Below are 22,471 nucleotides of genomic sequence, written 5' to 3' on the forward strand. Positions count from 1 at the left end.
TTCACAAAAATCTCTGGATTTGCTTGATGAAGCTTTTCAGCCACCTTGTTGTAAATAGAAGTTTTCATATGTTTGCGTAAAGATCCAATGCATGTGAATGTCGATAGACATTTATTGCACTCCATACTTTCCAATACCTCTTGGCTTGATGCTGCTTTCACGAAAATTTATTCACATCCCACCAAACGCGTATGATGAGGTGCTGCTTACATGCATCCCGATAGACCGTTTTATAGACGCATAATTTGCCAAGATAAATTCCGTTATTGAAGAACATTTTAACTGTTTTCTTCAAACAAACGGACCATATTCACTTTACACGTACGTTGACGAGTCCTTTTGTCCCTTTTCATTTTTGCACAGGATATATCCACCAGCAGATGGGTCCAACATAACAAAGTTGACAATTTCGTTTATTGGTGACTTGGAGCAACCTAGGTGTAAGATCCTTGCTTTCTTAGGAAGACTGCTAGAAAACCACTTGGAAAAGGCTTCACCTGTTTATTCACCACTTATTCGTTCCACGTTCGATCTTTGACTGCCGCGAGCGGTCTTCCTTGCCAATGTTGGCTCTTTACTCTCCCTGGCCAGGGTCGTACTCTAGTTACATAGTTCAACTCTACACTAGGGTCCTTCGCCATTACACTTTCGATAATTGGAAAAGTCTGCCCTTTGTTGTAAACATCCATCTGTTGAAATAAAAAAAAAATTCAAAAAAATTAAATAAACAAAATAAACTGAACAAAAGATTTCATATTAAAAACTTACAGGACAAGAACGGAATGTACGGCTTACTTTATCTCTCGACGCCAACTTGAAGAAAAAAAAAACAGGAAGCGCATTTGTTTTGATTTTCATACACTTGAGTTGTTTATTTTCATTTGTTGTTTGTTTTTATTTTTACTTTACACTCTACATGGGATTGTATCTTATGCCGTTCTTTTCTTTTTCAGCTAAATGGTATTTGCATAAATAGTTCGTCACGTCGAAAGCTGCAGCGTGGAGTTCTGTGTGATTAGTTAGTTTTTTTATGAGGTTAAATTTTGTTCGTCACGTTGCCGAATTTTGGGGTGGAGCGTTTTTGGTCTCAATTTGATATATTTTTGTCGTCGTCCGTCTTGAAAGAGTAATAAGCAGTAGTTGTATGTGTTGTATCGTGTGTGTATTGTTTAATACGAATAGAATAGATGTGTGTAGTTTCTAACAGTAATCTGCTTACAAGTATATTTACGTGAGTAACCCTTTCCCCCTTAATCGTCCTTCTTCTCCGCCGCCGGCTTGTTGGCCTTGGACTTGCGATTCTTGCGCTTTTTGGTGGCGTTCGGCGACGACGGTTGGCTCTTGGCTTCGTCGGACGAGGCCGCCGACGAGTTGTTCTGAGTTTCGGCGTTCGCGGCTGCCGGTGCCGCTGTGAGGGCCCCGCCGGGCGTTTGCTTGCCCAGCTGCTGCTCCTCGAGCATCTCCGCCGAGAAGCCAAACTCGTTGATGCGCTTCGAGTCGACCTTGTAGATCCAGCGCTGGTACAGGAAGATGAAGAAGACAATGTCTGTGGGGGGAGAGGGGTTTTATCAGGAGGTGATAAGAGGGTTGGATGATGACCTAGTTAGGGGACTTACCATCGCGGAAGCACCCGATCCGGTACATGGTGGGCATTTTGATGACGAACGCAAAGATGTCGTCGATGAAGGTGTTGAGGAATTTGTAGGACATCATTCGCCACGGGAGATGTGCGACGGATTTGAGCTTGTAGTTGATGAAGAGTTGCGGGGTCATCATGATGAAGCCGAATGTAAGCAGGAAGCCGTACAGCATGTTGAGGATGAACGAGTACCAGCCCTTGTGATCCTGGTAGATTACGGAGTAGATTCCGTAGGCCACGAGCAGCGGGAAGCACAGCCAGCTTAGATATTTGAAGGCCAGATTGTCGTACTGCTTGGTGCTGGAATCGACGTACGAGCCCTTGTCGGAGAAGGTGATTCGGGGCAGGAATCCGAACAGCAGGTTCTCACGGGTGATGCTGATGTTGACGACCTTCTGGATCTTCCAGACTTCGATTCCGAGTCCGACGAAGCAGCTCATTTTGATCATAAAGTTGGTTTCGTTGTCCAGAACGTAGAGTAGGACGATCAGCGATTGGAACACGTTGAAGAAGACGGACCGGACGGACAGGCCCTCGAGCGATTTCCGGTTGTTCCAGAACTGAATGTCGTTCTTGAATGCGAGCAGCTCGAAGATGCTGTGAAGAATCGAAACGGCAATCGTGATGCCAAGCAGGTACGGATTCGTCTCCAGCAATGTCTCCTTGAGTGAGTCCTGGTCCTCGTCCGACTCCTGGCCACCTCCCGTGAGCGCTTCGCCGAAGATGTTGTTGGTCCACTTGTTGCGCATGGCCTGGGCGGCGTACAGCTGCCACTTGAACAGCGACAACGGTTGATAGCTCAGGTTCAGATCCAGAACCGGCGTCGTTTCGTTGATCGGTTGATACTCCCGGAGCATGTTCCAGTAGTCGTTGTAGAACACAATCGGCAGGTACGTTTGACCTCCCGGCAGGAACTTGATGTACTCGTCCAGCGGAGGCGGAACCGACCCCTTCACCCAGTTCGTCTGATCCGTCACCAGATTAATCGTCAAGTTCGGATGCCAATGGGACACGATCCGGTCCTCGACCAACGCATTGTCCAGCTCCTTTTCAAACTTTTCCTTCTCCCCGGCCAGCAGATTGTGCGTCTTAACTCGCTTTATCTTCTTGTACTTGCTCAGCATCCCGCTCGCGTAACCCATATACTTCCCGGCAAACTCCTCGCCCGCGTCCGGATTCGGACTCTTCCCGGCCCGCGTCACGTACGTGTGCAGAAAGATCGACCCATTATTCATCAACCGCTCCGACGCCTTAATCTGCGTGTTGATCGTAAATATCCCGTCCCCGTCCCGTCCGCCGTACCAATCTCCGTACATCAAATCCTCCTGCAGCCAAACCAGCGCGCTCGGGTCGCTAAAGTTCACCACCGCCGGATCGTCCGAAACATACACGTACAGATCGAACATGGTCCCATTGTCAAACAGGTTCCACGCCGTAATCCGGCTCTTGGCGTCCCCGCCAACCTGATTCACCGGCGCGTCCGGCGCCGGCTTCCGGAAGAACGACGATATGAAGTAAATCACAAGCGCCCGCAAAATCAGCGACTTGGTAATCGCAAAGAACGACTCCATCCGGGACGGCTGCCGCTGTTACGGAACAAAACAACCGGAAAGGTGCAAATTAATAAAACTCTCACGCGCTATTAGTTATTTTTAGAAAAAAAAAGAAACTCACATTAGCGGCTGCCGCATCCGCCACCTGCTGACCATCGCCCGCTGGCGCGGCCACCAGCGGTTCACCTTCGGCCGGATTATCACCGGGCATTTTTCTGCCTGCTTCTTTTCTCACGGTTTACTTCTCACACACAAACTTCACAGTTTCACAGCCTACTCCTCATTACTCAAAGGTGAAAAATGCAACTCAACGCGGCCACCAATGTCAATTAAAGCGGCTAGACCAGTCCGGCACCAGCTAATTGGCCACCGCAAAAGGAACCTGGTTCCAAACTCCAACCAGAAGAATCGGCGGCCAAAAGAGCGAGGTGGTTGAAAAAAGAAGACAGCTGAGAATGAATGAATGAATGGGGGTGAAAAAATCGGATGATTGACCGATCTCGTGCGCGCGTGCTGGCGTGAAGTGACGTGGGCTTATCAGAGAAGGGGGAGTTTCAGTGGCGGGTAGGATGGGTGCTAACCTATGTGTCACACGCTGATTTGAAGGCAATCAGATTTTGTGGAATGATTACTTTTTTTGATCGTTTTTTTTTGCAAGAATGTTGTTGCTTATTCAGCTTAGGCTTAATCCAGGGGGGATGCTAAAGGCCGCCATCTTGGGTGATTGAGATTAATAACGCGCGCAAACTGCACACAGTGAAAACAAAACTTTTTTTGTTTATTAATAATTCAATTTTTATTATAAGAATTACTGTAGTAAAAGCAAGAGTAAAAGTCAAATTACACAGTAGTTAAGTTAAATGTTTCATGTGATAAAAGTACAACTTTAAATGAGGTCATCGGCCCGATGTGTGCTTAATAATCCCAACTTTAGTAGTTTATTTTGCAAATAAATTGATAAAAATCACCTCAAAAACATACACTAACTTTTAAACTTACATTGCGGTAAAATTTTACATAAAAACAATAATTACTTTATTTCCATTTTATGCCAGCAGTTTTTGTATTTTTTTTTAACAGTGCGCAGTTGCTTTGTTTTGGTTCCGTAACGAACAGCAGTTCTTTTGTGCTGGCGCCGAAGTTGACAGCTTTCTTTTGTTCTGGTGCCGAAGTTGACAGCTTGTGTTGGCTGCGGGCGAGCTGCCTGTAGTGAGATATAGATGTCGCCCCCCTGGCTTAATCCAAGCTTAATCTGGTGACATAAAAATTTATCAATGATTTCTTATCGAGAAATTAAAAAGAGAGATGTGAGCCGGTAACATGGAGTTAAACCTTCGCAACTGTCATTGTAAACTTCACAGCAGCTTAACAGAAAGTTTAACTCCATGTTGCACTTTTAATTTCTCAATAGTCCTCCATTTTTAAATCGCGATACTGTGGAAACTCTTGTTTCGATTGTTAATGTTATATAAAAAGTGAAACCGACGATGTGAAACTTTAGGGAAATTTTCTGCTCTTTTCGATAAAATTAATCTCAAAGTTTTAGCATTTTCAAAAAGCTTATTTATAAAATTTCGAAATTATTTTTATTGAAAAGAGCAGATCACAAAAGTTTTACTATTTTACGCGGTTTACGCACTTCGGATGGAACCGGTTAAGAAAACAATCAAATGGGCAGCAGCGGCAGCGGAAGCAAGCCAGAGAGGGTGAAGAAAAGCCCCAAGAAATCGCTCCCTCTCCTTTGTTCTGCTGTTCGTAAAGCTGTTTCTTGACCCCTTTCCTTCCGATCTGCGTAATAGCCTTTAACATTAAAAATCGAACCAATCTGAAACCAATAGTTCCAGAGATATCGCGAGTTGGAAAAGAGGGCTTATTAGATGACACTGAGAAAACTATTTTTTCACAAAATTTAAATTTTAGGTATACTGTATCACAACAACAAGCAGTCCGTTAAAAAAGTTAAAAAAGGAAAATTGCAGGAAATTTTCTCAATTTTTCAAAACAATTTTTTGCAGATGTACTTTTTCTTCACATTTTAAATTAAAAAATAACATTTTTAGAAAAATAAACCTCAGATAATTTGAAAACGGTGTAAAAAAAGTTAAAACATTCTGGTAATTTTGGTCGTTTTGTTAATTTCAGTCGATTTGTTCTATTTTCTCGGTTTGGTCATTTTGCATGATTTGTTAATTTTGCTCGATTTTGTCATTTTGGTTGATTTGTTCATTTTGGTCGATTTGGTCATATTTGTCAATTTGGTAATTTTGGTCTATTTGTTCACTATGGTCGATTTAGCTGTTTAGGCCGTTTTGGTCGATTTGTGCATTTTGGTCAACTTGGTCATTTTGGTCGTTTAGGTTGTTTTGATCATTTAGGTCATTTCGATCGTTTTGGTCGATTTGGTTATTTTGGTCGATTTGGTCATTTTGGTCGATTTGGTCATTTTGGTGGTTTAGGCCATTTTAATCGTTTTGGTCGATTGGGTCATTCTAGTCGATTTGTTAATTTTGATCGATTTGATAATTTCAGTCAATTTGATCGTTTAGGCCATTTTGATCGTTTTGGTCATTTTGGTCGATTTGGTCATTTCAGTCGATGTGGTAGAATTATTCATTCATTCATTCATTTGGTCATTTCAGTCGATGTGGTCATTTTGATCGTTTATGCCATTTTGATCGTTTAGGCCATTTTGGTCGATTTGGTCATTTTGGTCGGTTTGTTCATTTTGGTCGATTTGATAATTTCAGTCGATTTGGTCGTTTTTTATTTTTGTCGATTGGGTCATTTTAATCGATTTGTTCATTTTGGTCGATTTGGTCGTTTAGGCCATTTTGATCGTTTTTGTCATTTTGGTCAGTTTAGTCGATTTGTTCATTTTGCTCGATTTATTCATTCTGGTCGATTATGTCATTTTGGTCGATTTGGTAATTTTGACCAGTTTGGTAATTTTGGTCGTTTTGGCCATTTTGGTCGATTTGGTAATTTTGATCGATTTAGTCGATTTGTTCATTTTGGTATTTTTTGTAGATTTTGGTCGATTTGGTAATTTTGCTAAATTTGATAATTTTGATAATTTTGAACGTTTTGGTGATTTCGATTTGGTCATTTTAGTCGGTTTGGTCGTGTAGGCCATTTTAATCGTTTTGGTCATTTTATAGTCGATTTGGTCATTTGGTCGAATTGATAATTTTGGTCGTTTTGGTAATTTTGGTCATTCCGGTCGTTTTGGTCATTTAAGTCGTTTTGCATATTCAATTGGTTGATTTAGTTATTTTGGTAATTTTAATTATTTTAATATTTTTGTCGATTTTGTCGTTTTGGTCGATTCGGTCAAAAGTCCTTTTGAGGATCAATTTTTAATCATGGGAAATTCTTATATAATTTGTAGGTTAAGGACTCGGTCATAAATCCAACCCTAGAGATTGCTTTTGGCATTAATGCTGATGAATAATATTTGAAATAACGCATGTTACTCAAATTTGGGTATCATCGCACTTTTGCTCACTCGTTAAAATTGTCACCCTGTGCTTAAAAGCTCCGCACCCTTGCAGAGTTTTCAGTGACGGGTGCTTGCCCGCTCGCCACTGACAGGCAGCCCCCACACTGACAGATTGCTTTCTTTCTCGGGAAATCTTCTAACAACGCGGACACGTTGGGAAAGAGTGAGTGTTCAATTTTTGCCATTTTTCTTGTTTAAAATTAGTTTAATTATTCTGAAATAGTTCGGAAACTGTAGCTTACATGTTAGTTAATCTGTTTTGCGTAAAATTACATTGATTTACAACATTTTAGTCAAGAAAACTGGGTCTTGTTTTTACCCCCTGAACATAACCTCAAAAGTCGCAATGTTTTCATTGAATATCCGCCTTTCCGTCCCCGCAGATTCACCATGCAGATCTTCGTCAAGACCCTGACGGGCAAGACCATCACCCTTGAGGTCGAGCCATCGGACACGATCGAGAATGTCAAGGCCAAGATCCAGGACAAGGAGGGAATCCCGCCAGATCAGCAGCGTTTGATCTTCGCCGGCAAGCAGCTGGAGGACGGACGCACCCTGTCCGACTACAACATCCAGAAGGAGTCCACGCTCCATCTGGTGCTCCGTCTGCGCGGTGGTATCATCGAGCCCTCGCTGCGTATTCTGGCCCAGAAGTACAACTGCGACAAGATGATTTGCCGCAAGTGTTACGCCCGGCTTCATCCCCGTGCCACCAACTGCCGCAAGAAGAAGTGTGGCCACACCAACAACCTGCGCCCCAAGAAGAAGCTGAAGTAAGCCCCATTCGTTCGCCGTTTGGACGGGTGTGTGTGTTGTGCTTCTGGGTTGATTCCGGCCGGGGGTCGCGTTACATGTTTGTAAAATTAAACATTCTTCAAAGATCCGAGCGCGAGTTTGGCTGGGGCTTGAAGTCACAGCAAGAAAATAAATAAAATCATACTGAAAAAAAAGTTTAAAAAATACAACACGAATCTTGTGTGCTCAGTTTGTCGAAAGAAATATCACTGTTTCAAGCTGGTGGATTGAACTAAGATGCAGTTTGTAAGACACACTGGCAGATTCCAGAAGGTATTGCAATTGTACGCATTCGGGAAGTTTAAATTATGGGTCCGAAAAGTAAAAGAAATAAGTACAAAACAAAATATCTGTACAGATCCGACATAAAAATTAGTAATCTTGACTCTTGAAGGTTCCATTTCATTGTAATTTCCTTTACTGTTACTTCCTTGACCTTTAGCAAAGTGTATTTCTCACAGGCTATCGTTACAAATAAACAAACAAATTACAAATCAACTTTCTTTGGAAAACTCCAGATTTGAGTGTTGTTTCCAACTCCAAAAAAAAAAAAACAACATTCGTTGAGATTTTCAAATGAATAACTCCACAGCTTACATCAACAGTATTTTTTGAAGTCCTATTAATCATATGAAACACAACAGCTTATAGAACCTTTGAAAAAAACTGTAGATAAATATTATTATGACCTTTTATTAATTTTAAAACTAGATTCGATTCTGTTTGCAGTGATAATAATAGGAGGTTTGCTCCTAAATTAAAATATTTTTCCCAAATAGAGCTTTTTTTCTGAAAGAATAGAGCTTTACGTCAAAAGCTAATGCTATGCGCCGAAAATTATGCAACCACGCATTGCAGTGCAGAGCTGATGGACCAGAGGGCTTTTGTTAATTTGATTTGGTTAACCGCGGTGGATTTTCTTGAAATAATTCGAACTGTCAAAAATCTACCAAAGCATCTACCGGTGGATACTTTTCTACCACAGATTTTTGTGCGATCAATGTGGTAGATGCTTTGGTGGATTTTTGACAGTTCGAATTATTTCAAGAAAATCCACCGCGGCTAACCAATTCAAATTAACAAAAGCCCTCAGGTGTTTAATCGAACCACAGACGTGTCAGATGTAAAATTTGAAGTTTTACAGAAGCCTTTAGGCCATTTCCAGAGTTTTTTTTGAAAAGGACCAATAAACTATTGTCTTTCATATGTTTATAGGACCTAATCAAAAAAAACTCTAGATTTTTTCTTAAAGCGGTTGTGAGCCGGATATATTTGACCTAATTTTTAATACATTCCAGACTCGTCGGAACTTCGGATAATCGAATCACGAAAAAAAATGTTTCGTTGTCTTATTTTTTGTTTGTTGAGCTTTAGTATGCCCTCTTCACTACTAAGGTGATATAGAATTTTTAAATCCAAGATGGCGGCCAAAATGGCGGTGATGAAATATTGAAAACAAGCATTATTCAAATTTGACTAAAATGGGGTCGCAGAACTCGAATTTAATGTTAAATGTAAGAAAAGAAAAAAAAAATTTTTTATTGAGATTCGATTATCCGAAGTCCCATACAAACCTTTGGATAATCGAACTTCAGATAATCGAGGCTTCGGATAATCGAGTAAGGACTGTATGCAGAAAATTGGATAAATAAAACGAATCCCTACAAAAGAGTTAAAAAACAATGGTTTCAAAACAAAAAAAATAGAAATTATTTTTATGAAACTTACCCTTAGTTGCAAAAACTATGTTTTTAAAGGAAATTAAAGAATATTTTTGATTTACTGAAAAATTACTTGTTTTTTCGATTTTTTTAAAATAGTGTCCATGATTGTCAATTCCTGAAAATATTTTTTTTTTAAAATTTGAGAAAATGTCAAATCAAAATGCTTAAGAGACATTGAAGATTAAACCTCCGATTGCTGAAGTACAGCGAATAAAGGGACCATCCATAAACCACGTGGACACTTTAGGGGGGGGGGAGGTATGGCGATTGTCCACGCTCCATACAAAAAGATTTTTTTTAAAGGACAATTGTCCACGAGGGGAGGGGGGTTGAGATTTTCAAAAAAGTGTCCACGTGGTTTGTGGATGGTCCCAAAAGAAAAAGAAACAAGAAAATGTACCAATATCTTAGAAATTATTAGGGGACCATCCATAAACCACGTGGACACTTTTTTGAAAATCTCAACCCCCCTCCCCCCCTCGAGACTTATGGATGGTCCCTAGTCCTATTTTCAATGTTAAAAAATGAAACATTTGTGAAATTTTCTGATCACTTTTCAAAAATTAAAATATAGATTTCGGGATTTTTTGTGTGAAAAAAAGTTAATTAAAAAATTGGCAAAATTGTTTGTTCCGTGTACCAATTTTTTTCTGATTAACCCTCATCACTACCTATAATTTGCCGAAGACACCAAACCGATCAAAAAATTCCTTTAAAAGATACAGATTTTCGAATATTTTAGTACCGTAAACTGGGGTGACTTAAAATATTTAATAGCCCGGGGTGACATTGATAGAAATTTGATTTAACAACTAATTTTGATACATCCAATGTAACAGTCACATTTTTGCATATGTTCGATAATAAGCTATCCCTTAATGCTTACATACTCAAAATTCTCAAAAATGTTTAGATATTATTTTGACGGGCATTCAAAAAACCTATCAAAGTCACCCCGGGCTATCAAAGTCACCCCAGTTTACGGTACCATTTTTGTATGTAAAGCTGCCAAAATTGTATTTAAATTTAATACGATTTCGATTGAGTCCTAAACTAGGAAAAATAAACTAGGAAAAATGTTTATTCACTACAATGAAACAGCTTATTTGTCAAAGCGCACAAAAGGTAAAAATGTTTTTAAAACCTTTTTTTTAAATTACGCTGGCGGCCTTTTTGTGGGGGTGCCTTTATCGTAGTACAAAAAAAAAAAACATAAAAAGCACCAAAATTCGGAACTTAAAAATTTTATTTCAATATTATTTAAACGCATTTATATTTACATGAAAGTTATTTATTTAAATTTAAATAGTTTTTAGTTGAAAAACGTGTCACGTGAGTTGGAAGAATAACAATACATTATAATAGAATTATTACAAAAATGTATAATAAATACTGCTACCCGAAGCAAGCGCGTCCCATTTGTATTTTTTTTTCAATTTTTTGAGAAGTTGACTCAATTTGGTTCTAAAGCATGTGAACTATAAAAATATACTCATAAAATGAAGTACTTTACTCCAGAAAACTGTAAATAAATCCAACTTTTTGCGAAATCCTTGCAGAATGCCTTAATTAAGTAAATAGTAATCATTCAAACAAAAAAAAAAAAAAAAACATAATTAAGTTACGGTATCATCAAAATCGAAATTCTCGTATGTTCGGCAGGTTAAGCACTCACACCTAACTCCATCCAATTTGCTGATTTTCATTGTTCAAACAACTTATTTTGTAAAACTGTTGATAGATTTTTGCTTGCTCTTTTCATATTGAGCTATTTATCACTCGGTTTCAGTTGAAAACGCTTTTTATGAGCTGTAATTGAACGCCAAAGTGCTGATATGCCAACATTAGAGGCATGCTGGAGTTAAATGCTGTTTCCCTAGAAGCCAAAGGCCAATGCAAATTTGATTTGAAGTTTTGCCAAAATTGTCCCGAGAAATGAGGGAACAAACTAAATTTTGCTAACAATATAAATTTTCATTTCCACGGCACCATCGACTGTACAGCAACTATTGTTTTTCGTTATTTTTTGCATTTTCAAAAACAAAAAAATGGCATTAATTTTCTCCAAATTAAGACATTTATTGATACCCACGAAATATGAAGATATGATGGACCTCGTTAAAATAGGAAATTTAGATATAAAGTTAAAAGTTGAATATCTGTTTATCAAAAGATTTTCTAGGTTAGCGGAGCATTTTTACGCTCCATGAAAACAATAAATAATTATGAACCCCTGAAAATTGCATTGTAAGTATTACAATCTTTTATCTTTTATCAATTTAATGTTGTAAAACAAGAGCATAGTGGTATTATTCCTACTTCCCCTATTTTTTATTTTCTTGCTTTTAAATTCGATTTCTGCGCCCCTATTTTAGCCAAATTTGGATGGTTGATTGCGAGGTTAAGTGCCTATGAAATTACCAAATGGATTTTCTCAATATTTCTTCGCCTCAATTTTGGCCACCATTTTTAGTTCAAAAATTTTAAATCACTTTAAAGTACTTAAGCTTGACAATTAAAAATAATCCGAAGCGAAGTTTTTCCAAGGCCTTCGGATAATCAAGTCTGGTCTGTATAAAAACTTAATCAATCGAATTCGATATTATATCAGTGACGATGGAGACGCACGATCCTCGAGTTGAACTTAAATCCAATCGCACCTCTTTATGTGTAGTTACGCACGAAGCACCAGCTTCCAACGCAGCGACAGAACGCACTGCTCTCGCCGATCGATCGTCTTCTTCATTGTCCGTCCAACCTAACGGTTTTCTCTCTCCGCGAGCCCAAAACTTCTTTATTCCCAGCATCACTTCGAGGGAGAGCCCATTTTCACCGTCCAAAGATGGGTTAGCAGAAGGAGGGGGTGGGGGAGCGGGATCAACTCCAAAACAAGCTTTTCGGCCATTTACTTCTTCTTTGCACGATCTTATTCTGCGCGCACTGGCCACTATAGTAAACATCAACAACTTCCCTGGCCTCACCCTTCTGGAGTCCCCCTCCCCTTTGGTTGCATACCATCGTGATCGCGACCCAAAGGTATTTTCATGACCCGCGTAGGGTGCCCAAATACCAACTAACCATCTGCCACTTGCACTTTAGTTGCTACACACTCACACAGTTGAACGCAGCATGCCATGGAAGCTACTTTCTGGAGGAAATAAAGGAGGTTTGCGCAAAAACAAGAACCAAACCAAACCAAAGCGCAATCCAGCGTTCAGGGGAGACCCAAGAAGAGTAGCCCAAAAACTGGTTTTAGCCCGCCCCAACTTGGACGACTGTAACGTAGCAAACGATTGGGAGTGTGACGAAAATCATGGCGATGATGATGATGCGACGGGGTTTTTGTCTGTTGGCTTGCTGCGATGCGACATTTAAACGGTTCGATTAGTGAATTGACGGTAATTTGATGTTGGTTTTTTATTTTTATTTTTTTAAAAGCTGCTGCGGTATTAGGAACGGTTTAAAAATATATCAATTTATACATTATTCCAGTTGTTGACAGATTTCATTACAAAAGTGAAAGTTTTAAACCAATTTGGTATATGCAATCAGCAAAATTAAGTTATTTATTCTTTCATGGCAAAATTTTAAAACTACATAAACTTCACGAATTAAAAATCTATAAATTCTTATGCTTTTTTTGGCAATTGTGCTTTTAAAGTTCATAAGACCTTCAAAACAAATTCTTGAATTATTTTCCCTGCTTCCAAAAAAGTTTCCAACTTTGTTTGAACTAATTCAAAATATAAATTTTGACAGCATATTTGAAGTCTTCAATTTAAGCTGTTGCAAATATTTTTCAAATTTGATTCAAACAATCAAAACACTTCAAATATCGATTTTTGAAAAACTATAATTGTAAGTGAAAATATTTTCAACTTGGGAATTTTATGCACCTTCTTCCCATCAGCTCAGAGTCCTGGAACATAAACGTCAGACAATATTTGCAACGGCCTAATTTTACATTTTTTTATGAAAGAGACAAAAAGTTAGACAAAATGGAATAAGCCTCATTTGAATACAGTCCAAACTCGATTATCCGACGAAGGCCTTGGCAAAATTTCACTTCTTGAAGTTAATCGAAACTTAGGATAATCGAAGCACGAAAAAAAAAAATTTGTTTCGTTGTCTTATTCTTGATTGTTGTGCTTAAGTAAACTACTCTAAAGAAATTTATAATTTTTAAATCCAAGATGGCGGTGTTGAAATATTGGAAAAATTCATTTTATAATTTTATAGACAAATCAACCATTCAAATTTGACTAAAATGGGGTCGCAGAGCTCGAATTTGATGTTAAAAGTAAGAAAATAAAAAATACGAAAAATTGTTTTTTTGTTCGTGATTCGATTATCTGAAGTCCCATACAAACCTTCAGATAATCGAGCTTTGGATAATCGAGGCTTCGGATAATCGAGTCTGGGCTGTAGTTTTTTATGATATATTTTTTTCATTCATTTTAAAATTGAAAATTATAATTTGCGGCAGGTGTTTGTTACGAAAAAAAAAATAAAAAAAACCTTCCATTTAAAAAAAAATCTTTGAATTTTTCGATTGGCTTATTAAAATTAATGCGCGATTTTTAATTTTTCATAGTTCTTTTATTTTGAAATCCTCATTTTATTTTTTTAAATTCATTCATATAGGAGGATTTGGTTAGGTCATCTCAATATTTTTATTCGAAATCCACAGAACAAAGGATCGTTTTTGATTGATTAATTGAAACGAAACTTTATTTTATTTTTGGTTCAAACATATAAATAAAATGAAATTACTTAATTTCACATAAAACAACAGTTTAAGATTTTTTTTATTCTGAAATGTTTATTTCGTTTAAATTTAAATTCAAAAATATTATTTTATTTTCTAAAATGTGAAGTGAAGTCAACTGGGGTGCATCGTGACTACAGTTTGAAAAGAGACAGTAGATTTTAAAACATATAAAAGCTTCAAATTAGGAAATTGATGCACTAATTTACAGTATCTGTTCTAACCGAAACTCATCAAAAATATCAAAATATATTACAAAACCTGGCTAAAACAGCTGTCCTAATTCACCTCATGTATCCCGATTCGCCCCAGATTATGGCAATAAAAGTGAGTAATGATTTTTCTTTTTTGCAATTTCAAAGTTTGTTTACAGAAATATTTTTTTCTTTTTGAACTGGGAAACAGTAGACAATTCAATCTGGCACTAGTGTTGACTACTCATCCGTACTTTTACGTTTATTAACAGCTTCTATCGATAGTCCCTATCATATCAACTCATAAAGAGTCGATTGTGATTAAATAAATAGCTGTTATTTTAGGAAACTGATTTTCTTGAAACCTTAAATTAACAATGCAATTAGACATTCTTTTATCCTATTTGTTAAAGAAAGTGTTCTCTTTATTTCGATATTTTTAAATTTATTATTGTCAATTACAATGCGTCTCCACTAAATAACGACCAAAGAATCAATTTGATGGAGACATAAATGAGTTTGTAATTTTGACTAGTTGACCGTCGCTACTAGATAAATACAAGCCAATGAATGATTATTTTAATGTTTGTTAAGCGTACCGTTAACTGGGGCGAATAGGGACAGCCGTTTTTGGACTACTTAAGTGCTTTAAACTTGGAAATCAATGTAGTAAATTAAAAAAAAAAACGCTCAAAAATGTCAAAATGTGTCCCAATTCGCCTCATGTGTCCCGATTAGCCCCAGATAATGGTAACAAACTTAACTCATGCACTCAATTCATGTTGAAAGCAAAACATATTGAAATTATTTGTTTTTAGAACTTTTTCTATCACAAAATCTCCCATGCTCGGTGAGAAGTAAGAACGAATCCTCACTCACGCGGCACAGCCTACTACCACACACCTCACCACACAGGTGAGGAGAGCACAGTTCACGCTACGCAACACGCAGCGCAGTTGCGCGACGTCACCGCAAAACGACGCAACGCAACGCAACGGATTGCAGCGCCTGCTTGGGTTTCTTCTCGAGAGTGAGTAAAAGTTCTCCACTTGGAACAGTGCTGTGGCGACATCTGGCTCCGTCAAAGTGGTCCAATTTGGGTGGTTTTCTGAATGAAATTCGGCTCGAAAGTGCGCGCAAAGTGTGCCAGAGTGCGGTGTGAACGCGTTTTCGGTAAATTTGGCCGTTTTGGGGCGGAAATTGGCGGTGAAAAGTGCGATAGAATTTCGAACAGTTTTTTTCCCCTTGCTTCTCTGCTTCTATGTGTGGGAACGCGCGACACAAGAAAAATCTTGTGTGCCACAGAGATGAGGCAAAGAGCAGAGTGTGTTTTTTTGCGTGCCTTTTTCACCTGTCTGTATTGGTGTATTGGCCTTTTTCGCGGCTGTGTGTGGGCGCGCTGTTGTGCTCCACCAAAACAGGGCTCATCTCGGCTCTCTCTCTCTCGCTCGCATTCTCACACGGTTCTGTTGTTGGGCTTCCTTCCGAAAGAGCCCGAAGGGGACGACTTTGGACGGTCGGTGGATGGACAACAAATGGAATGAACGAAACGAAACGAGCGAAAATCGATAACAAACGAAGGGGAGAGGAGCGGTGCTCTCTCCGGCGCAGTGTTGATCATAAAAGCATAAAGTGATGGCATGCATGCCAAAGTCAAAGCGGAGGAAAGAAGTGATGCCAGCAGCAGCAGCAGCATGAGAATTTGGCTGGAAAGAAGTTGATAAGAACGACGAGCTGATAACAGGTTTTTGTATCATGTTTGGGGTTCGTTGCTGGTTAAGTCATCGTTGAAGTCACTCGGAGTGTTTTGTACAATTAAGCCGTATAATTCGTTTGAAACATAATTTGGTGTTATTATTTGTGTTAAAAGTTGACAAAATCCATAGTATCTATCCATGAAGTGCCTGCCTACACAGCTCAACATTTCGTCAGCTGTGTGCTATCTTGTGACAACGACCATTTAGTACTTTTCGAGAAAATCGATTTTTAAAGTTTGATGATAAATATTTTCAAAACTATGAATGGTAGAGCCAAACTTTTTGAAGCAATCGGTTCGTATACTATCGCTTAACAAACGCTCCAAGTTTCAATTAATTTGGTTACACCTGTTAAAAGATACAGTAAATCATGTAATCAAAAATCTGAAAAGCACGTGTCACAAGTCTAGAGTTTTTTTTGAAAAGGTCCTATAAACAAAATTTTCAATTTTTGCTTTTTGGGTGTTTTTAGAACCGCCTTGAGTCAGGGTTATTCAAAAACACCCAAAAAGCAAAAAGTGAAAATTTTGTTTATAGGACCTTTTAAAAAAAAAACTCGAGAAGTGTGTTTCGAAAGTAAAATTGTACTACGTGTCACAAGTGTGCACAGAATTCCCATACAAACTAAAATAGGCTTAAATCAATAGTTTAACCGACTTAATCAGTATATTTTCAAAAACAAAAGATTGCATTGCCTTTAAAAAGTATGGGTGTACGTAAATTTGTGAAAAACAAGAAATTTTTTCCACATTTTCCAACAACATGTATGACGTGTCACAAGTGTGCACGATCATTTTGATGATAAATTGGTCTATGTCACAAGTGTGTATTGCGATATCCGGGAAACGGAAGCGAGTTTCCAAAATCGGGTTAAAGCATCTTGTAGTGTTTTTTAAGTATAGCAAAACGTCATCATTAACTCATTTTCGACCAAAATGGTCTATGTCACAAGATAGCACACAGCTGACGATTTCATAACGTTCTGTACGAATTTTACTTTATGAACACACTCCAATAAGCAGAATTCCATTTCTTTTTTTGAAGCGGTCCTATAAGCTATTGTCTTTCATAAGTTTATGAGACCTTTTTTCTAGATTTCAGCTGATTTACGGCCAGTACAAAATATAATAAATTTCGATTATAAATGCTACGGTTCCATTCTTAGAAGCCACGCGCCTCCATGGCTCTATTCTGCCAAAGGGAGATTCAATGGAGACACTTGGTATCTTAGAATGATTTTTTGGTATTTATACAAAAAATTACAAAAAATCAGAGTTTTGTCGATTGACAACAAAGAAAAAATAATAGTCAGAAAATGAGATTAAAATTTTAACACAAAATTTCATCCCTCTACTGCCAATTTTTTTTTCGAATGCTCTTATTTTTCCCGTGTTTACGAGGTCATTTAGAGCGTGTTTTGTTTTACGAAAAACTTTACTTCACTTGTTTTATGTTTTTCTTGTTTTATTTTTAGTATTATAATTCGCATATATCCAGAGTTTTTTTTGAAAAGGACCTATAAACTATTGTCTTTCATATGTTTATAAGACCTTATCAAAAAAAACTCTGGATATCTTGTTTTAAAAAAATGTCATTTTTTAAAACATTGGCCAAGTCACATAAAACAAGTCAAACATCGAACCCTAAATTTTTCTAAATTTTAATAGTTCTTCTTTCTAATGCTTTTTAAAGATCAAAAATTGGTTGAAAAAATTATGTCTGGCGAATTTTTAAATCGAAGCCCGTCTAGAGGCGGGGATGGCTTGTAGAGGGTTTATATAATTGGTAACATAGTTTTGCACTGTTACAACCAACTTACAACAAACAAGAAGAGAAGTTTCATCAAAATGGAATGTTGAAAACAAATCCTTAAACAATGTAGTGTTTTTTTTAAATATTGAATAAATATTCATTTTTTAGAGTCATTAGGTAAATTTATATATTTAAAACGTTTATTTATTGAACAATGCATTGGGTTCAAATACGGCCAGGGATTTCCATCTAAAAAACAATCGCTTTTTTGCTTGCAAAAGGCGTGATTCTGGCCGAGTTTGGGTGATTTAAAAACACGTCTTTTGAGGATTTCCTAATCTACATTAATGAAAAATTCGGGGACAGTTTATACACTTTAACTTAATTGTTGAAAATGGTCTTTTCCTGTTCTGTTGAAAAAAACTTAAAATATACTCAATTTAAAAAACCATAAAATAAAATTTGCATTGGCCTTATACACTTTTAAAAATTAAAAAAAAAACAACATTTTCTCGAACTTTGAAAGTTGTTATTAAAATAACTTTTTTTTTTTAATTTAGTGTATTTAATTTTTGAGGTTTTCAAATCGTAATATTTTAAACATCGTATTTTTTTGAAAATATTAAAATTTTCATCATATGAAATATAGATATCAAAAGGTAAGAATTTTCGTTCAAAAAATCACTGCATTCTAGTTTTTAGTGCAAAATACCTAAAATCTCGCAATATACTGATTTTTTTGTTTAAACCTGAAGTTTTCGTGTTCCGCAAAAATTGGAAAGTTTTTTGGATAATTTGCTCTAAAAATTTATTTTTAGTGTTAAGAAAAAATTCGTGCTAAATATTTTGGAAAAGCTTAAATTATAAAATTTTGCAATATTGGTATCAAACGGCGTGACATTGTGTACAGATTCGCACTATATCACAATTTTCTGTGTAAGATTCCAAAATTTAAAAAAATATTTTTTTTAGAATCTGGACTCAAATTATTGAAATTTGCAATAAGGATATCAAATTACGTTTTTTACCAGATTAGAGTATAAATTTTCACTTTAGTGATTTAGGGTAAAATACAAAAATATCATAATATTCTGTATTTTTTATACAAAAAAATCTTATTTTACAATATGGATACCAAATGACGAGCAATTTTGTAAAATTTTTCACTAAATTAGAGTTTTGAGTGTTAAATACTCAAAATATCGCAAAATACCGTTTTTTAGAAGACAAAAATTTTCATTCTCAGCAAAAAAAATTAAACTGTTTTAAAATTAAATTTTCCCAAAATGTCATTTTGTCATTTAAAATTTTGCAATACGGGTATCAAAATACGCAAAATTTTGTATAGATTCACACTTTATAATTTTTAGGAAAACTTGAATTCTTATAATTTGCAATACGAGTATCAAATAACGAGAAATGTTGCACAATAGTGCTTTCAGTAAAAAATTCTCTAATTTTTTTGTGGCCCTGTTGGTTATCCCATCAAATCAAATCAATATCGTATTTTTGAAAATACTCAAATTTGTATACTTTGCATTATGGGTATCAAACGAAGCAAAATTTTGTATAGTTTTGCACTACTGTAGTGTTTTTAGTGTAAAATACTATTTTGTTTAAATATTCCGTATTTTCAATTATTCTAGTTTACAATATGGGTATAACAAATGCAGATTATTTGCATAAATTTTCACTGACTATTCTGAGTACTTTGTCTGAGAAGATTCAGTTTCAATAAGTTCATTCTAAGAAGTCACTTTAAATAAGTTATCCTCAGTTACATCCGACAACATTATCGTAACTCAATAACGACAAAGTTATCGTTAACAACTTACTTGCGCTTTAATATTTTACCAACAAATCAGAGGGCAAATGATATATTTTCAGCGTTTTTCGGAACAAATGGGACATTTATTTTCATAAATTCTTAAATTCTTTGCTTATTTTTGGCAGTTACATAATTGTTTCATACTTTTAAGCATTTTGTGAATTGAAGATTAAAATTCAAAATTTTAAGTTTCAAGTTTATTTAGGAAGAGGCTTTTTTTAATTGACCGAGCCACGTAGCCTAGTGGTAACGCTTCCGCCTTGTAAGCGGTAGATCGGGGTTCAAATCCCGACTCGGACCAACACAACTGGTGATCTTTTCCCTTCTGGATTCGATTGCTTAGTAAAGGGAAGGTAGTGTATCGTCACAAACTGGACCTTATCACGACACCTTAGGGAGGCGACCTATGGAATGTTAACATTAACATAAAACATGTTAACATTAGTTGAGTGAAAAACTGCCACTGAATCCGCTTTGTAAATGCCGGCCCCGATACTCTTCACGGGTGTTCCCCTCAGGAACTGGGAAAGATTTACTTTTTTTTTACTTTTTTCAATTAAATTAAATTGTTGAGATCAACAATTAAATAGTTTAAAACTACTTTTAATTTTTTTAAGTTCAGCTTTTTAAAAACATTTATCAAATCTTAAATTTTACAAGCTTTATGAATAATTTGTTTGGATAAAACCTAGTATCAATTGTTTAAATTAAAAGTTTTTTTTTAAATTTTCTGTCCAAAATCTTCCTACAATCCATGTTCCCTCCCAGAATCTCGCGAGAGCGCACCCCAAATACTTGCACACATTTGAAAACATTAACTTCCCAACATGGGTTCCGATCTCACCACCACAACATACTTTTTTCATACTGCTCGCACTCTCTCTCTCTCCCTCAATTCTCTCTCACCATCATGTTTCTATGCTGCTGCTGCTACACAACATAGCGAGCAAAGGGGGCCCTATTGACACCCCGCGCACAGTCACAGTCACAGTCGCTCGCCTACTGTTCCGCTGGATTCTCGCTCGTTTCTTCTCGGCTCGTTCTCGTCCCGTGTGGCTCACTTTTGACCAAACAGAGGAAGGAAAAAAAATCACACACAAAAACGGGTGTGTTTCTTCCCGAAAAAAAGCTCTTTTGCAAGTGAATTTCGTGTGATTTTACGTGAACGACGGGGGAAATAGTCCTTTTGGAAGACGATTTTGATAGTTTGGAGAGGTGGAAATCGGTTAGAATAGTGTTAAGCTGTGAGTTTTTGGGAGTGACAGGAAAAATCTGGGACAGAAACGGAAAAAAGGTCCTGACGGCCCTTCCCCTTTCAGGTTGAAATCCTAGAAGGCCCTCAGCTGTGAAGTCCTTTTTTGTGAGAATTGTTACGGGAAACGGTTGTTACTCGCAAACGAAACTTTTACAAAAGGTTACAATTTTTGTTTTTTTTTTTCAACAGTTTAAGGAAAACAGGTGCATTGCGGTTTCTTGAAGTTCGTTCAAAAAGCCCGCAGTAGGCCATCGAATTCGGCCAGGAAGTAAAAGTGCTGATTGAAGCTGAAAAAAAAACACAGGAGGAAAAAAAGTTAAAGGTGAAAAATCGAAAATCAAGTGAATGCGAAAAAAAAGAACACTCTGTTGAGGTGGAAAAAGGGCTCTAGTGTGAAAGGCACGCACGCACACACTCACCCAAGCAGCGGATCCTGACAGGAGCAGCGCTCGCACACATTCAAAGATTCTCACACGCAATAGCAGGCAGGCGAATTCGGAGTTGCTCTTGGAAAAGGATTATTCTCGCGCGCGCGGTGTTTGTCCATTTTTTTCTCAACGCCAACTCTGTGTGTTGCGGGAAATATTGGCAATTGTGGGTTCACAACTGTGTGCGTGTGTAGTTGTAGTAGGCTGAATGTGTATGATTGTGTGAACAGCCCCCCCCCCCCGCACGATACAGGCGAAGGAGCAGCAAGGATTACTCAACGCCTGCTGAGAGTGGCGTGAATATGTGCGCGCTTGCTGAGGTTCTGTAATTTGCTCGCGGAGTTGGTCGGAAAAAGGAAGCAAAAAAAAAGAACGTCAAAAGGATTTAAATTTCACACACGCGACGACATTCACGGGCGGTTCGGGCAGCATCAGCTTGGAGGAGCAGGAGCTAGGAAAATATTAAAATAACCGGGCGTTACTGTGGTGCGAAAGGTGAGTGAGTTTTTCCGCAGACTCTGGCGAGGGGTGGTGGGCGTAAAGGACTCTTTTGCGGTGCGGTGGTTTTTCCTGGTGCCGCGGGCTGGCGGGTGGGCGAACGGAAGGAAGGATGCAAAAAGCTAAGGGCGTATTCTACATAAATTTGTGTGTTTGGTGTATTGATTGTTACGTAAAGTTCGATTTCATAATGGGTACTTATGGATCGCTGCGCGAGCGATAGTGGGGAATTGGGCCGGTCAAGTTGTTGAGCAGGATTTTTGCAGAAGCTTCTGTAATTTTTTTGATGAATAATAATCCTTTCCGAGCTGTAAAAACATAAGTAGAATTTATGAGTTTTAAAAAAATAATGTTCAAACATCAAATTTTGAAAAGTTAAAACAAGTATATTGCAAAAGTTAGACTTGTCAAAGGTAAAGATGGATACCAAATTAGAATTTTGACTTATTGTCATCATTGTTCTTTTCTTAGTGTTTAGGCTAGTACCTATTTTATTTCAAGTTTTTTTCCTTGGTTATGGTAAAAAATCAGAGAGTAAAATATCTTCTGGGGAAATAATTAATCTATATTTCATGAAACTTGATTTAGAATCCATTTAGAAAACATGTTATAACGTTTGTTTTGTCATGCATGGTTTCTGAATGCATTGATATTTTACTATTTTTACCGAAACGCTTCAGTTTCATCAGGGTATGATAGATTTGGGCTCCCTGAACACGCTCCAATCAACGGAGTTGAATTTTAGTGAATTTGCTGCGAAAGAATAAAGTTGTAAATTTCG

General features: G+C 37.3%; 3 protein-coding genes across 14 annotated transcripts in view; 2 read left to right on the plus strand and 1 right to left on the minus strand.

Annotated features, from left to right (window-relative positions):
* Positions 1-845: 845 nt before the first annotated feature.
* On the minus strand, positions 846-3,672 carry LOC120417293 (putative lipid scramblase CLPTM1). Its single transcript, XM_039579244.2, has 3 exons — positions 3,314-3,672; positions 1,617-3,225; positions 846-1,546 (listed from the first exon to the last, which is right to left on the minus strand). Exons 1-3 carry the CDS (start codon positions 3,401-3,403, stop codon positions 1,251-1,253), a joined length of 1,995 nt encoding a protein of 664 aa, XP_039435178.1. The 5' UTR covers positions 3,404-3,672; the 3' UTR covers positions 846-1,250.
* Positions 3,673-6,716: 3,044 nt separating this feature from the next.
* On the plus strand, positions 6,717-7,651 carry LOC120417310 (ubiquitin-60S ribosomal protein L40). Its single transcript, XM_039579261.2, has 2 exons — positions 6,717-6,854; positions 7,075-7,651. Exon 2 carries the CDS (start codon positions 7,082-7,084, stop codon positions 7,466-7,468), a length of 387 nt encoding a protein of 128 aa, XP_039435195.1. The 5' UTR covers positions 6,717-6,854; positions 7,075-7,081; the 3' UTR covers positions 7,469-7,651.
* A 7,561-nt stretch (positions 7,652-15,212) lies between these two features.
* LOC120417311 (protein turtle) overlaps positions 15,213-22,471 on the plus strand; it is a 95,384-nt gene continuing 88,125 nt past the window's right edge. For 11 of the 12 annotated variants that reach the window (XR_008212303.1, XM_039579263.2, XM_039579265.2 and 8 more), the window contains exons 1-2: positions 15,213-15,345; positions 20,954-21,687. The gene's annotated coding sequence lies outside the window, so the exon portion shown is untranslated. Of the gene's footprint in view, positions 15,346-20,495; positions 20,754-20,953; positions 21,688-22,471 lie in introns of those variants that run through there. The other variant, XM_052709108.1, reaches the window with a different exon arrangement.

The sequence above is a fragment of the Culex pipiens genome, chromosome 2, assembly GCF_016801865.2.
Source record: "Culex pipiens pallens isolate TS chromosome 2, TS_CPP_V2, whole genome shotgun sequence".
Taxonomy (NCBI): Eukaryota; Metazoa; Arthropoda; class Insecta; order Diptera; family Culicidae; genus Culex; species Culex pipiens.